General features: G+C 34.7%; 1 protein-coding gene across 2 annotated transcripts in view; it reads right to left on the minus strand.

Moving 5' to 3' along the window:
* The window catches only part of EPHA6 (EPH receptor A6), an 893,594-nt gene that overhangs the window by 322,039 nt on the left and 554,412 nt on the right, over positions 1-17,143 (minus strand). Inside the window, exons 7-8 of one of the 2 annotated variants that reach the window (XM_033433353.2) lie at positions 5,891-5,938; positions 5,335-5,500 (exon numbers count right to left, since the gene is read on the minus strand). In XM_033433353.2, the coding sequence (XP_033289244.1) occupies positions 5,335-5,500; positions 5,891-5,938 (214 nt within the window). The remainder of the gene's footprint in view (positions 1-5,334; positions 5,501-5,890; positions 5,939-17,143) is intronic. The other variant, XM_049710017.1, reaches the window with a different exon arrangement.

A 17,143-nucleotide genomic window follows, 5' to 3' on the forward strand; every position in this document is an offset into this window, starting at 1 on the left:
GTGTGTATGTGTGCGTGCACGCCAGTGTGTGTGCGTGAGTGTGGGTGTGTTTGATACTTTGGGGCATAATATGGATTTTATATTAATTTTGAGAAAATTCTTATATTTGAGAGCTTCTAACACCTATATATTGTTCACCTATCTTTCGAGAAGATCCACATGGAATATTTATATATTCTTACTTTCTTACTACTGATTCTGTAGTTTATTGTAATTTTGTTAACTCTATTCCAAAAAGATGGGGGGATCAATTACAGTACCTAATAAAAAGGCCTGTACACAATAGCAGTTCAATAAATGCTGTTAGTGAACATAATATTTAGCTATACACTATTAGTCCTAAGAGAGATTAGCAGACATATGAAATGTCTGTATTGAAACACAAAAAGAAAGTGTTTTGTGACTATATATGAGTGACTTTCTACCTACTTATCTATAGATCTATCAGTCAATTCTCTCTCCCTTGTTCTCTCTCTCTCTTCCTATATAACATAGGGAATGAGGTTGTTCTATAGACTTAGGAAAAGAGGATCCCAATAGCTATAGTTCAAGTAGGCTCTTTTTATAGTGCTAACAGTCATAGTTAGTACTCTTTAAACTTGCTGGCCAGTTTCCACTAGCATATTCTGACTCTGGAAAAAAATCCAACCTCTGGTCTAAAAACAAAGCAAGAGGAGTCATGGTGATGGCTCCTCAGAACGAGAGAAAATATTTGCAAATGAAGCAACTGACAAAGGATTAATTTCCAAAATTTACAAGCAGCTCATGCAGCTCAATATCAAAAAACAAAACAAACAACCCAATCCAAAAATGGGCGGAAGAACTAAATAGACAGTTCTCCAAAGAAGACATACAGACTGCCAACAAACACATGAAAGGATGCTCAACATCACTAATCATTAGAGAAATGCAAATCAAAACCACAATGAGGTATCACCTCACACTGGTCAGAATGGCCATCATCAAAAAATCTACAAACAATATGCTGGAGAGGTTGTGGAAAAGAGAAACCTCTTGCACTGTTGGTGAGAATGTAAACTGATACAGCCACTATGGAGAACAGTATGGAGGTTCCTTAAAAAACTAAAAATAGCACTACCATATGACCCAGCAATCCCACTACTGGGCATATACCCTGAGAAAAACATAATTCAAAAAGAATCATGTACCATAATGTTCACTGCAGCTCTATTTACAATAGCCGGGACATGGAACCAACCTAAAAGTCCATCGACAGATGAATGGATAAAGAAGATGTGGCACATATATACAATGGAATATTACTCAACCATAAAAAGAAACGAAATTGAGTTATTTGTAGTGAGGTGGATGGACCTAGCGTCCATCTTACTTCATTTTACAGAGTGAAGTAAGTCAGAAAGAGAAAAACAAATACTGTGTGCTAACACATATACATGGAATCTAAAAAAAAATGGTTCTGATGAACCCAGGGGCAGGACAGGAATAAAGACGCAGACCTACTAGAGAATGGACTTGAGGACCGGGGACGGGGGAGGGTAAGCTGGGACGAAGTGAGAAAGTAGCACTGACATATATACACTACCAAACGTAAGGCAGATAGCTAGTGGAAAGCAGCTGCATAGCACAGGGAGATCAGCTCAGTGCTTTGTGACCACCTACAGGGGTGGGATAGGGAGGGTGGGAGGGCTGCGCAAGAGGGAGGGGATATGGGGATATATGCGTATATATAGCTGATTCACTTTGTTAAACAGCAGCAAGTAACACAACATTGTAAAGCAATTATACTCTAGTAAAGATGTTAAAAAATAAATGAAGCCACTATGTTTGTAGAGTACAAGTAATCAGTTAAGAACATTATAATTTTGAAAAAGAATTGTTTCATATTTTATATTATCGTCTCATTGGTTGTTAGCAAACTAAAATTTGAACAAAGTAAAATAGGTATAGCTAAAGGGAATGACATTATAAACTACTTTGTTTTGCTTGTTTTAAAAAATTTGAATTAGACCATCAAATGAGAGAGTACCTAATTTCACCTTCCCACTTCACACCCCATCTCTATGCATCATAAAGTCAGTTAATTAAATAATACACAAGAGAGACCTTAATAAGGAAGTTGACATTACAATAATTCAGACAGTACTTGAAAAACAAAAGCTATAAAAATTTAAAGATGCACTAAGAGGGTATGTAGATAAAAAGACTGATGCTGTCAGTTTGGATTCATATCATTATATTCCTGAATTTATAGTAAACCTACGCATATCTTACTATGACATTATTCATTGAAATTCTCTCCTGGATATAAACAGCATGCTTTGAAAATGCAATTTAAAGTTAACCAGATAAAAAATGATCCTTTAAATAATTTTTCCTCAGGCTGTAAATTGACTTGGGAGCCACTCTATGCACCCAAACTCCAGGTTTACACAAACATATTTTTCAAACTCTTCTCAAACGCTGTTGTCTCTTCAACAGTATTATAAAAGTCACTTTCATGACATTTATAAATCAGTGATTCAGAATATGGTTTTTGCTGTCTGCTGCTGCTGTCAGGTGCTTCTAGGGTTCTAATCCTGCACCTCCACTCATTGGTTATCAGATTTTGGTAAAGCTACTTAAGTTTCTAAAAAGAGTTATAATCTTAGCAGAATTAAAAAGATAATTTGTGTAAACTGCTCAGCAGACAGTCTTGCACATGTTACTGGTCATATTACTCCTAATTAAAATCCTCCCATGAATCTTCAATATCTTCATAAAGCGCAATAAGCTTAACATGGCCCAAAGAGCAACTTCGTCTTGTTCTTGGCCCCTGTATATAATTCTCTGCTTTTAGCTCCCACCATTTAATTTTTCATGTCTCCTCACTGTAGTCACACCAAATAGTTGGCTCTTCTTTAAATTTTTCATGCTGTTTCAGGTCTCAGCGCTTTTGCTATTCCTTTATCACCCTTCTTTAAAGAATGAGCCACTGCGTCTCATCCTCCAGACCTTCATGATCTATTCATGCTGAATTAGGGCAGCTTCTCTATGCTCTCATAGCACTCTTTGCATATCTGTCTGGTAGTACATGTCATTCAACCTTGTATTTTTTAATTGAAACTTTAATTTTCCTCCCACAAATCTAGACTATAAATTATGAAAAGGCAGAGGTTGCAGGTCTTATTACTTTTTTATCCCCAGAGACTCACGTAGAGTATGGCACATATTAACTGTCCTATATATTTTTCATTGAATGAATCAATATTATACTGGGTCATTGTAAGTATGGGACCTTTCTGCTAAGGAGTTTCAAAGTACTTATCTTTTACATAACATCTGAAAGAATTTTAGTCCTGAAAGTACAATAAGTTGAAATTTAGAGTTAAAACCAAATACAATATTTAGATCAGAACTTATGTTTTCTTATTAGACTAGATTGCTTTGTCTAAAAGTCCCAGACAAACATAAATGAATTATCTAGATTTAGACCTATGAGTTTGAGAGTACATTTCTGACTTGATGATATAATACTCAAAAATGTCATACTTTTAAAAAGTTAGGTGAATTTCTTCTTCTGTGAAATAAGACACAATAAACACACCCTGGACAAGACAATGATGTGACTCTTCCCTGGACCAAACTTTCCTTGAATTGTGTCCTTGGCTTTGCACCTAGATTAAGTCTTGACATGTGGGCAGGGAAGAAAGCAGTCAATAGGACATAGCAGGGACATTTTTTTGAATATTTTATATTGCTTTTGATTATGGAGTTTTGTGATAACTACATTCCCAATAATTTCGTCTCTAGCTTGAAAAGTCAATAGTGTTCAGTGGGATTACAAACGACTATCACAGATATTAAACATCCAGGTTATAAGTATTCTTTTTATTCCTTTGTTCACTTTCCCTCCTTAAGCTGTATTCCTTCTTAATTAAATATTTCAGTGTTTTTCCACTTTTTAGTTAGATATAGTTGTAACGAAAAAGTTCTTATGGATCAATGTTGTTCATTAACCTAAAAACAACAACAGAACACTCTTTCTGTCATATAGTTAGAAACTCACATAGCTTCACTTTCAGGGAGTGATAAACTGGGGGAATTGTGGCTTAATCAGTGGTCTTACCATTAGCATTTTATAATTCCAATGGAAGGACTTGGCAGGATGGTAGAGTACTGGCCTTGGAAGAAGATAGCCCTTAGTTTCAAATTTTAGCTTAGCTTTCTTACCAGCTGCATGAATCTGACAAGTTGCTCAATTTCCCTAGGCTTCTGATTTCTCATAAGTAAAATTAGGAAAATAATACTGGTCTCATTGGATGTTGAAACGTTTAAAAGAGACAACACATGTAAAATACTGCACATCATTTTTGGCACCTATGAGAATAGGCTCAATAAATGCTAGACATTATTATTGTTATTCATAAATAATTTTTAAAATAAAGTTGCTATTCTTGAATTCTTATGCAAATACAGGTATTTTAACAGTGATGGGAACAGAATTTTTTTTTTTTTTTTTTTTTTTTTTTTGCGGTACGCGGGCCTCTCACCGTTGTGGCCTCTCCCATTGCGGAGCACAGGCTCCGGACGCGCAGGCTTAGCGAGCGGCATGTGGGATCTTCCCGGACCGGGGCACGAACCCGTGTCCCTTGCATCGGCAGGCGGACTCTCAACCACTGCGCCACCAGGGAAGCCCCAGAATTTTATTATAATTAGGTATTTAGATATTTTTCCATCAAAGTACATAGCAAAAGCCACCTATATCATCCTTACAAAGATAGCAATGTGATGGATTTCTAAAATTGAAAAAATAATTCAACGGTAGAACTGGGTTTAGAATGAACATGACATTTAATGCTATGTTACATGACTTTGGAATGCCTCACTCCCCTCTTCTCCCATTTTAGTTTTCAATGTTGATGCTATGAAATTAATTTGAGTTTCTAATCAAGCCCATGCATCTAATATTTAAACTTATAATGTGCATTTCAGGGGAGTTTGTCTCCTGACCACTGTTTTTATTGATCTAATATAACAAGCCAAAGCTGCATAATTTTGAACTAACTGCTAAAATCATTTGCTCATGGCTTTACTCTCTTCCAAGTATTCATTAGTATCACATTATGATGCCAAGACTGGCGGACAATTAGGCTAACACCACCCAGTGAGACTCTCTGTGTTGTGGCCTGAGTGATGAAAATATTTAACGATAGCACCAAAGCATTAACTGAAACGACTGTATGAGTATTTACATGAACAGAATCCTGCATGATGAGACTATTCAAAATTTGGGACATCAGATTTTCAACTATGAGGTCACATTGGAACCACACTAAATTAACATCTTATTTTATATCTTTGTGTGAAACTTACTTTCATCTCCTGTTTCAAACTCAAACTTCTGACTGTATCCACTGTACCCTGTTGCAGTCCTCACTCGGATATGAAAAATGTACTTGGTGGCTGGCTTGAGACCTGTGATGATGGCACTGGGGGCCTTGGACCTCGTGGAGGAATAGGAGAGCTGCTGCTCATGGTCCTGGAGACAGAAGAGAAGAGAAGGGGAGTGAAGCAGGGTTATTTTCCTTTACCTTGACACACTGTAAAGTCAAGCTGAGGAATTCTGCTCTCTCAAAAATACTGATTAAGAACTGATGCAAGCATGGTTTTCCATAATTTAGTGCTTCGTTTTTCACCAATTATAATGCATATGATATGGTCTTGATTTGGAAACTTTTTAAGAAAGATGATGATCTTGTATTTTTGGTGATTTGGATTTCTGACCCAACTCTAAGGAATGGTGGTGGCGTGAAGAGCATGTTTACACAGAATGGCAGCTGCATCTTGAATAAAATGGGCACATCAGATCAGACCGGGCCAGCAGCAAGCAAGGAGCAAGGGTGGGAGAGTTCAAGTACCCGCTACTCACTTCTACCCGCAGGTAGTGCCAAAATGCCGGCGCTATCCGTGGGTAGACCTGTGGGTGAAAGGAAAAATAAATTAATTGTTTTTTTAAAGTTTGCGATCTTTTATCCCGAATCAACTGCATTGTTCTGAAACTCAGTGATTCCCCAGTAGTAACACTGAAGTTGAAGCAACTTAAGACATAAAATGATGAAAATTTTCCTCTGAGGGAGAGTTGACTCCTCTGCAAAATACCACAGTTTACTTTGTAAAGATGTACGAGATACATACTGATTGTGAGGTAGATTTTTTTTTAATCAAAAACAAATTTATGGTTACCAAAGGGAAAAGGTGGGGCGGGGGAGAGGGATAAATCAGGAGTTTGGGATTAACATACATGCACTACTATATATGATAGATAACTAACAAGGACATACTATATAGCACAGGGAACTCTACTCAATATTCTGTGATAACTTTTATGAGAAAAAAAACCTAGAAAGGAATGAATATATGTATAACTGAATCACTTTGCTGAACACTTGAAAGTAACACACATTGTAAATCAACTACACTCCAATAAATTTTTTCTTAAATACACACACACACAAAAAAACAGTACATACTTCTTATTTTCAAAGAACCCTCTGGGAGTATATGTTTCAACTGTGTTGACTTCTTGCCCTCATTTAATGCAGCCAAAAGACCCTGGGCTTGTGTTGCACCATGAAGCCTTTGTCCGGTTTGCTGTTTTTATTTTTTATTTATTTGTTTTTTAACATCTTTATTGGAGTATAATTGCTTTACAATGGTGTGTTAGTTTCTGCTTTATGACAAAGTGAATCAGCTGTACATATACATATATCCCCATATTTCCTTCCTCTTGCGTCTCCCGCCCACCCTCCCTATCCCACCCCTCTAGGTGGTCACAAAGCACCGAGCTGATCTCCCTGTGCTATGTGGCTTCTTCCCACTAGCTATCTATTTTACATTTGGTAGCGTATATATGTCCACGCCGCTCTCTTACTTCTTCCCAGCTTACTCTTCCCCCTCCCTGTGAGGTAGATTTTAAAACGGTCTGCCTGTGAGGGAGCATCAAAGACACAGCACAGTATGAAAGACAGCACACCTCAGAAATCAGCAGGACTGGAGGCTTGGTTCCCAGTCACCCGTGGTTAACTGCCAAACTACCTCTTCTCACTAACAGGAACCACAACTGACTGAATGCCCTCGTCATTCAGGGTCTTTTAAGTGGGCTGTCTTGTCCACCACCTCAGAACAATTTACTTGTGCCTTTAAGAGACTGTCCACAATATGCTGGTAGTGGGAACACATTAAAGTCAATACTGTTTTTGTATAGTGTTATTGTTCAATAACTTTATAATGGTGTTCTAGTACGGTATCTGAAAAAAAAATTTTTGTATGAACAACTCTTCTAAATTCATAGGTCAAATTAGGCTACCAGGCCCTTGAGTTAATTCTCCACTATTCTCATTATAAAATATCTAAAGATAGAGATTCTCAGAGATGGAAGTAACTTTCAAGATCATTAATTAAGTCACTCATTTGATGCTTAAATTCGATCTATAATATTCCCATCAAGATTTCATTTAGCCTTTGCCTGAAAATATCTGTTGTTCAGGAGACCTTCCAGGCAAACGAAGTAACCTACATACATGCAGAATGTATCAAACTGCATTTATTGTCTGGTGATGCTATAAGATTTAGAACTATGAAAATCATTTTCCTTAAGCTACTTTTGAGAAAAAAAATCCTTAAAGATCATTTTAAAACTTTATGGCCTTGTTTGTCAGAACTTTATATGCTACATGGTTATTCTCTGTCTAGCTGAGGAATTGAATTTGTCATCTATACCCCAAATACAACTGTTTATTAAACACAAAGTACAAAGAAAAATGAGTAAACAATAGCAACATTTTAAATAAAAAAGACAAAACAGATAAATTGTAACTTATATTTATCCCTAGGTCATTTCCAGATTAGAAAGTAAATAAATATCTGTCTGTTATAAAATCCAAGAAAATAAATTCTATAAAATCATTGGTGGCAGTAATTATCTGCTAAGGGCCTAAAGAAGAAGCTTTCTAAGATGAAGGCCTTTATAATTAGGGGGTTTAACACCCATATTGTGGAGAAAGAAAGTTTGTGTTCTATTGGAAGAGATAATACTGTTTCTGGTAGAAATTTGTAAAAACTTTTGGATTGTTCATTCTTACATAGAAGAGGAGAATATTCCACCTCTCACAGAATTTTCTGCAACATTAGAGTTATGGGGTATTCTGAGTAGCATTGCACAGTATGAAATTATGATTGAGTGAATTTTAAAATCCTGAAAAAAAGAATTTAGTCTTATCCTTAAAGAGAGGAGATACAGATTGAAAAATTTACTTAGAATGGCACCATAATAATTACACATTATGTCTTTGCTGCTTCACAAAAACATAGCTAAATAGTAATTTATTACTCAGTAAAGTTACAGGGAGCAAAGGACTCTTTTTGCAAATAGCTTTTAGCATGTCTGCTGTTATACAGAAGTGTATCTGTAGCTATATCCCTGAAATAAAAATCATTAAGTAGGAAGTATGCTTACATGGTTCCTCAGCCTACAACACAGCAGTGTGGGGGTAGCTGCCTTGCCTCACATCTTGCCTCCTCGGAGCATGCCAAGAAAGAGAGCTCAGAGAACAGTCATGCGAATTCCTGCTTCCAGTGCATATCAGCCCCCTCTCCTCCTGGTGTTTCCAAGCTCTTGGGAAACTAAGTTAGCACTTACCCATGAAAAGCATAGGGCACTTACTGTCCCAGAACTTTGGCTAATTGCCTTTCTCCTGACACATCAACTCCAATTCAAAGTAGCTGTCACCAGATAGAGACAGTGTTTTGCTGCAGAGCCATCGAGATCTCTTTATTCATCCATGGGGGCTCAATTCTGAACATGCTTGAATAGGGTATGTGTGAGAGTTTTTCTAGAGTTTGTACCATATGGAATTGCTATTTGTATAATACCTATGTCTTCAACTTTCCTAGGTAATACATTCCATTGTTCATAAAACTATCTTATAAGTTTTTTACCCTTGCTAAATCCATAATAAAATCTTCTCATTCTTAATATTATTCATTTTAGTACTTTCTTTTTTTTCTTGATCAAGCTTTCCAGAGGCTTGAACCAACTTTTGGCTTTATCTCTCTATTGTTTCTTTGTTTTCTATTTCATTTAATATCTGCTCTTACTATAAATTATTTTCTTTCTTCTTTTTTTGTGTTAATTATATTGTCTTCTAACTTTTTACATTTCATGCTTAACTCACTAATTGTCAGTACACCTTTTCAAATACAATTTAAGTCTACAAATTTCACTCTAAGTACTGCACTACTATACTTCATAAGTTTTCATGATATATTATCAACCAGTTCTGAGTATTTACTAATTTCCATAAATACACTATTTCTTTTAGTCTTTGTGGCAGATCCAGGATTATTATTTCACACTTTTAAGGGTCAAAACAGGTTGTCAGGCAGTAAATAAATGGCATAAAGTGAAGCTCCAAAGGCATAACCCCATGGGTTGCAAAGTACACTGGACTGTGGATAGGAGAGCACTGGCAGTCTTCTGTACTGAGAAGCATTAGCTCATTGGCTGAACGTGAAACAGTTTTTGCACTACTTCCCCTTGGATAAGCATAAATAATAATATCAATCATGGGACAAATCATTTAGTAGCAATGCACTTTAATGTACTGTTATGTATATCATTTCCTAAAATAAACATATAAACAATTTCTATTTTATATATTTGTATTCACATATACTGAAAACATAGTTCAGAACTATAGTGTGAACACAGAGCATTCACTGTCAAACAATATGCATGTATTACTCTCTAGAGATGTAGATTTTTATTTAAGGTTCTCTTCTCAAGGGCAGAGTCTGCAGCTTAGTCTCAGGAATTGCCCCGTCCCAGCTGCTGAGGATCTAGGTTTTCCTGGGAGTCTAATCTTATTGTTACATTGAACCTTTCATTTGCTTAAAATACTGACTCTATGTTTTATCTCTATAGATGTCAACTCTTCATGGTCACTAACAGGGATGTTCTTACTAGAGTCTGGACCCTCTTAGCATTCAATCTGAAAACTAACTTAGTTAAAAGAAATAGGTTCAGGTGTCCAGTCACTATGGCTGCATCTTTCTGCAACCAGAGGTAACATGGTCTGTTATCAACAGAAGGCAGCATGTAAAGAATTCTGGATTAGAATTCTCCTGTCTTGGCTCGATTTATGTTCTGCCTCTATTATGTACCTTGGTAAATCACCTTCAAGACTTTGATTTGCTCATACAGAAAATTCATTCATTGCACCGACATTCACTGAATGCTCTCTATGGGTATGGTTTTAGGGCTCTATAGTAGATCTGGCTTACATAATCACCAAAGTTCTACATAAGCAATTATATTCTATAATTTTTGTATGTTAGAAATACAAGTCTGCTCTCTTCTGCTGTGATTGATTCTCATCATGCCTCATCTTAATCTCTTGAGTTTACCGTCCCACTTATGGAAGTAGATGCAATAGGCCCACAAAGTGGTCATCTTCTGGCTGGTTTGCTTTCTCTTAAAGTCTTTGGGTCTAGGGGGTTTTCTCCAAGATGTTACCACATTGTTGTATTTTTTAAAAATGTTAAACTAATTGGATTACATATGTGATTAAAAATTATGTTGTAGAGTTTTTTTGTACAGATATATAGATCTAAATATATATCAGCAATCATAAGATAACAACCATGATTTATGCAGTGCCTTACAATTTGCAAGGTGTTTTCACACGCATTCTTTATGTAGTACTCATAATAACCTTGTGAAGCAATAAGAACTGGTAATATTTTTAGTCTCACTTAGCATATGATGAAATTGGTGCAGAAAGAATAAGTAACTTACCAAAGCACGTCACATAACTAGTCAATGGCTTCTGTTAAAGTTGTGCTTTTTCACTATCCAATTTAGGCAGATATGTGCAGGGCAAAAATGCTTATAAATTAGACTTTGAGCCAAGGTTATTTTTTACACACTTTATGTTCTTGATTATCTGATCACTAGAAATAACTTCAAATTTAAGACAGACTGTGAACCAGATAGTAATGATTTGATGGCATTAGAATACTTTTATATAAATAGTTCCTCAGTGGTAGAAACAATTTTCAACATTGAAAATTTCAAAGATAAAATTATTTTCTACTAAGGTTAACACATCCAATCATTCTGCCTTTATTTTTTTTCTATTTTGATATTATGTCATATAGACAGATTCTAGGAAATTCCAAGGGGCTTATAATTCACCCAATCTTCCAAGGAACATAAAATATTCATGTTTGGGGCTTCAGAATAGAATTTTTTTGATAAGGTCCAGGAGATTCTTCTAGAATTTTTTATGCATGATGGTACTCTACATGGCTTTATTCACAGAACAGTACTAAGAGGACAGACTAAAAGCATTGTTGGATTTTCCTTTATCCTTTCAAGTAAGTCATGCCAAGTTTAAGTCATCATAGGTAAAATAGGTAAAAGTGCTATTAAAAATTAGCACTCTACTACCACAATCGTTATTTTTTTTTTTTTTTCTTGTGGTACGCGGTTCTCTCACCGCTGTGGCCTCACCTGTTGCGGAGCACAGGCTCCGGACGCGCAGGCCCAGCGGCCATGGCTCACGGGCCCAGCCGCTCCGCGGCATGTGGGATCCTCCCGGACCGGGGCACGAACCCGTGTCCTCTGCATCGGCAGGCGGACTCTCAACCACTGCGCCACCAGGGAAGCCCCCACAATCGTTATTTTTTAATTAGCAATGTCCTAATTAAGCCAATGGTAAAGTTCCTGTTCTACTGGCTAGGAGATTGAAGCTATAGAGTCCTAAGAAAAGAAAAAAGTGGATATTAATAGCTCTGCTAGGGGTCATCTAAGTCATTTTTTTGTCTCTTTTCTCTTTCCATTTTTGTGTCTGTCTTTCTTACCCTGCCTCTCTGTCACACATACAAACACACACACACACAAACACACATTCATCAAACAATTCTTGACAGAAGACTGTTGAGATGTCTGCATAATAATCTCTCAAAACTAAACAAATTAAAACCACATTTAGAACATGATTCATTACCTGCAGAAAGATATTTTCCCTGATAAAGCAAGAATTGCACAGCCTAGAAACATAAAGTTTGAAAGGTTATCAAAGAATCCTGTTGCCTAAACAATGGTATTAGCAAACCTGAAAATATTTTACTTGAATGAAAGGAAGTTATTTCACATGACCCTAGGAAAAGGAAAGCTTGTGTACTAGATCCTGCCAGAGTTTAACAATTGCTTTCCAAAGAAGAGAGACAATGAATTTGGTGTATTTTATTTTATAGGTCATTATAATAATGAGCCCTACCTGGGCACAGGTACTTATCATACCCTGGCTGAAAGATTCCTTAAGATTTTTCATATTTTTACTTTGATGCTGCAATCTCCTGATTACTAATGTGAATTCCCAATTGCTATAGAAGTAGAAATAAATATATTTGTTCCCGGAAGGGACAGGCTTCTCTAAGATCAATATATGGGCATTGTGCTTTGTTCCTCAGTTTGCTTTTGAATTTAATTAGAATGAGTCAATCTCTGAGTCATGAACTCCTAGTGCACTCTGGTTGTAGGACTGGTAAAATAGAGCATCAGAATGAGCTGTGTGAGCCCAGGAACTGAAGTTATAGCATGTCCATAAAATAGGCATACTTATATAAGAGCTTATAGTCCTAAAAAGTCATCTATTTTCATTCTTGTATCAGTTGCTTTGATTCATCCCAAAGAAGTGTTAATCTATACCATTTTTTAGAGCTTTTTAGAGAGAGAGATATCTTATCTAAAAAGATATCTAAAGAGATATCTTTAGATAAAGAGATATCTTTTTATTCTACTCCAGGCAAACCATAAGGTACACAGGTTCTTCCTAATTATCTTACTGAAATTTAAAAACAATTGTTTTTTTTAATATGTGGAAAATGTCTCTCCTAATGATTGAGCTATAATAAACCATCATTTTCTCTCTATTAATTATGACTGTCTACCTAGAAATTCGTAGAGGATTAACTGAAAAGGTTTAGAACTAATAAATCAGTTAGTTAGCCAACATACAATTATCAGTTGCTTTCCTATACACTAGCAATGACCAGTAAAATTATATTTTAAAATATTCCACATACCATAGCAACAGAAACCTTATAATGCTTAAGTATATGACAAGAAATATGCAAGACCTGTATGAGTAAATCTGTAACAGTTTGCTGTATAAAAAAGAAAATCCCTTATTTTCGTAACTGTAATTCAAAGATCTTTTGTAGAATACTACATAGTAGCAGTAAAAGTAGGAATCTTATTTTTCTTTGTTCTTGAATGGATTAGCTGTTAATGTGGAACTGTTAAATATAATCATGTCTGATTTAGGTTTTTAGTAGATATCTAGGTGAGAACTTTTCTTCCTTTTTCTTACAATGTAATTTTGTTTGTATTTTGTTTTTAAAATGTGAAATGGATTTTGAATGTTATAAAACAATTTATCTGTATTTGCCAAGGTGATTCTATGTTGTTCACCTTAATGTAGTATATACTTGTGAAGAACTATCTTTGCATTCCTAAGATAAACCTTACTTGTTAATACTTGGTTATAATATAGTTCTAAAATTTTTATTGCAATTTTGGATTCAGTTTGATAATATTTCAAATAGAATTTTTATACCTCTCTTTATAAGTGATCTTGGCCTAGAGTTTTCTTGATTTTAGCCTTTTTTATTATCAATATCTGGTTATACTATTTGGGTTAAGCTATATTTAAGAGAATGTATTACGAAAATTTTCATTTTTTAATGTTCTGCAATAATTGATATAACATGGTAATTATCTGTTCATTGAAACCTTAATTGAAAGACCATTTCAGGGACAGATATTTGACCATCTTTTAAAATTATTTCATCCTATATTCAGATATTCTTCTTATTCAGTTTTGGTAATCAACAGAAAATTATCCATTACATTTATATAGTACATTTATTGATGTAAATTTACAATTAGGCTTGTCCTATTATTGAAAATCTCTTCCATAAATAACATTTTCCTCCTTCTAGTCAAGCTTGTTTATCAGTCTTCAAAACCACTGGATTTTGATTTTTTAAATCAAATATACTTTTCTTGATTCAGTTTCATTAATTTTTGATTTTACACTTATTCATTCCTTCTTCCTCATCTTTTTAAGGTTTGGATATATATGTATCTCAATGTCTTTCATTTTAGAATAGTTTATAATTTAAGTCTTTTACCCTTTAATATGTGTTATTTAAGATAATATTCTAAATTTTCAAATAAATAGATATCGGGGTGAGATGGGGGATTTTTTAAAAAATTTTTAATTTTGTTGCATGATTTTCAAGGAATGATTCAAAGAATGAAGGAATAATTTTATACTACCTGACTCCTTCCTCTAGTTATTTCAATGCGTATCAATATATATCCCTAAGTAGTCAGCAATTTCCTCAAAAATGTGATATATAGTTGCTTCAAAAAACAAAACAAAACAAAAAAGCAAAGGAATGCTGGATGCATAGTTAGTGTTTAATACATATCTACTGATTGATATTCACAAAGGAATACCTAGCCATCATTTAACACCTTGTGCAGCTCTGGTCACATATCATTGGGAACTGGACTACTAGAACTCCTGCTCCAATGTAGGAGCACAAATTGGGATGGCTTCCAGCTCACACTGATTCTCCTGTGACCAGATCTAAATTAGCCCCACAATCAGGAGAAAAGGGGGCTGGTGCCCAACAAAGCTGATTGCCCTGGAGATAAAAGCAAGTGAAAATAATTATGGATTTCTTATCCAATGACACTGAATCCATCATGAAAAATACAGAAAGAGAATTACGTTGAATAACCTCAGCTTTTCGGACTGTTGCCTTCCTGAGTCTAGAACATTCTGCTCTGCCTTGGATTCTACATTTTGACATCCTTAAATAATCATCAGAGTTGGGTTTTGTTGCTGGTAGCCAAAAGAGTTACCTTCTTTTCTCACAATCATTTAAGTACACAAGAGGGAGTTTCTAATTGGGGGAGAGAAGGGGTTAACAAGCTGGTTGGTAGGGTGTTCTAAGTTAGTGGGTAAGGTGTTCTGAATTTTTTTTAAAGTAAAAATTGGCTACTGCTATGACAAAATTACAAATTAAGCATAAGTAAGAAAAATGTAGAAGTAGATATTCTAAGTACACAATTACTTTTTGACTGCACTTTTGGAGAAGTATCATTTAGTATACCACAGCTATAATTTACTATAATCAACTTTTGATTATCCCCAGTAATCCAAAACAGGAGATAACCCTAAATCACTTTTAAATGCATTCATGAGTTTTTTTCTTATATTCCTTCCAATGTGTATCTTGTTTCACCTAAAATGAAATTAAATGCACTCCTTGAACATTAAATGTTGAGCAATAGTAGGAGATGGCAGCAAAGTATACCTGATGGGAGCAGTATATTGCTCTAGAATTAAGCATTCGTAATTGATTTTCAGAGAACAGATAAGTTACATGTAGATAATTAACTGCTTGAAATTGTGGTTAAATTTACTTTTAGGGAAAATGGCTAGATTATTCCAGTGTGACCTTTACAAAATACTGGTGCTAGAATGAGACCAATGGAGTCCTAGTGGTAGTCAGTTTGTCTATGAAAACTGCGAAGATTATACAATCTCAAAGGGTCAGGCTTGTTGTAAGATAAAAAGCCAAATAACACGTAAAACCCTTTTACAGGCTCCAACAAATGTGTTTAGCATTATTTCTTTCTTTTAGGAGTTATTATCAATAGGTGGTGCATTTAATTTAGGGCAATGATAGACCTATGCCTTGAGGTAATTCTGCAGATGCTGTGAGAGATCTTTCTAAAAATTTTATAAGTGTTTTGCTTGCCTGTTAACCTCTATATTCTCACGGCTTAATGCAGTGTTTCAAGCATATTGTAACCTCTCATAATTACAATGATACATGATACATCATGATACATTAGCCAAGTATACTGAACAAATATATTAATGAATTAATTGCTCTATATGTTTAGCTTTTAAATTATACATATTGTTACAGCAATTTAAAATTAGTGTGCATAAATGAATGATAATTCAAATGAGAGATGAGAAAAATTGTTTTGCTGGCTTATGGTACTTCCATAATCAAAATGCAATAATATTATGTCATTATAGCTGGCTTGTTTTCTTCAGAACATTGTGGAGAACAGCCAAGATTCTACTTGTCAAAAAATACTTTGCAACACAATATGCTTGAAAAACCTAAGATTTGTGCTGAAATATCTTTTAATACATATATATTTTAATATTTATTCAGTTTTAACTTTCCCATCTGTCTTTGTGTAACCTACCTTATTGCAGATGGGATAGAGATTTTTCCTCCATGCTCTATTACTCTATAAATGTTTATAATGGTGTTCAAGTAGAAATTCAATGTTTAACGCTTGATACCTGTCTCTGAAGGAAGTGTCTCCATCCCAAAATTCCTTAATGATTTTCTTAAAAGTATGTCATACACAAACAACAACTTTAAATTTATCATTCATTTTTAAGGTTTTGGGTAATTTATAAGAATTTTAAAACTATGTGTAAATTTGGTGATAAGAATAATAACATACAGATAGAAAAAGGAGGGAACATATGTAGAACAAAACATTTTTAAAATGCGTATTTACTGAAGTATTGAGGATGAATAAAATTATTTATCTAAAAAGGGAGAAATGAAAAGGAAATTATAATCACTATAAGAATATTTGAGGATTACACTTAGTTTAGACATTTTTTAGAAAAGTTTACAAATTACTGCTGATGTCAGTAATTTAGGTCAAGTACTAAAATAGCTATATAAAAGGCTAAAAAACAACTTTTATCATAAAATTAGGGTAAGTTATCAATAAATGCCACTGAGAGGAAAAAACCACACTAAACATCTTTGGAAACATTACTACACATATGTTGACTTCTTCAAATATAAATGGTATTCCAAATGTCAAACTGAATGTTTTCAAAGTTAAACCATTGGAAGAACATGGCTGAATGGAGTGGCATAAAACTAGAAAGGTAACACATGCATGGTACTTTGATTAATTCTTCCTTAATTGTGGAATGTGGATTAAAAAAATAATAAAGCTGGGAGGTATAACATGTTTTTTAGAAAAGAAAAA

The sequence above is a fragment of the Orcinus orca genome, chromosome 5, assembly GCF_937001465.1.
Source record: "Orcinus orca chromosome 5, mOrcOrc1.1, whole genome shotgun sequence".
Taxonomy (NCBI): Eukaryota; Metazoa; Chordata; class Mammalia; order Artiodactyla; family Delphinidae; genus Orcinus; species Orcinus orca.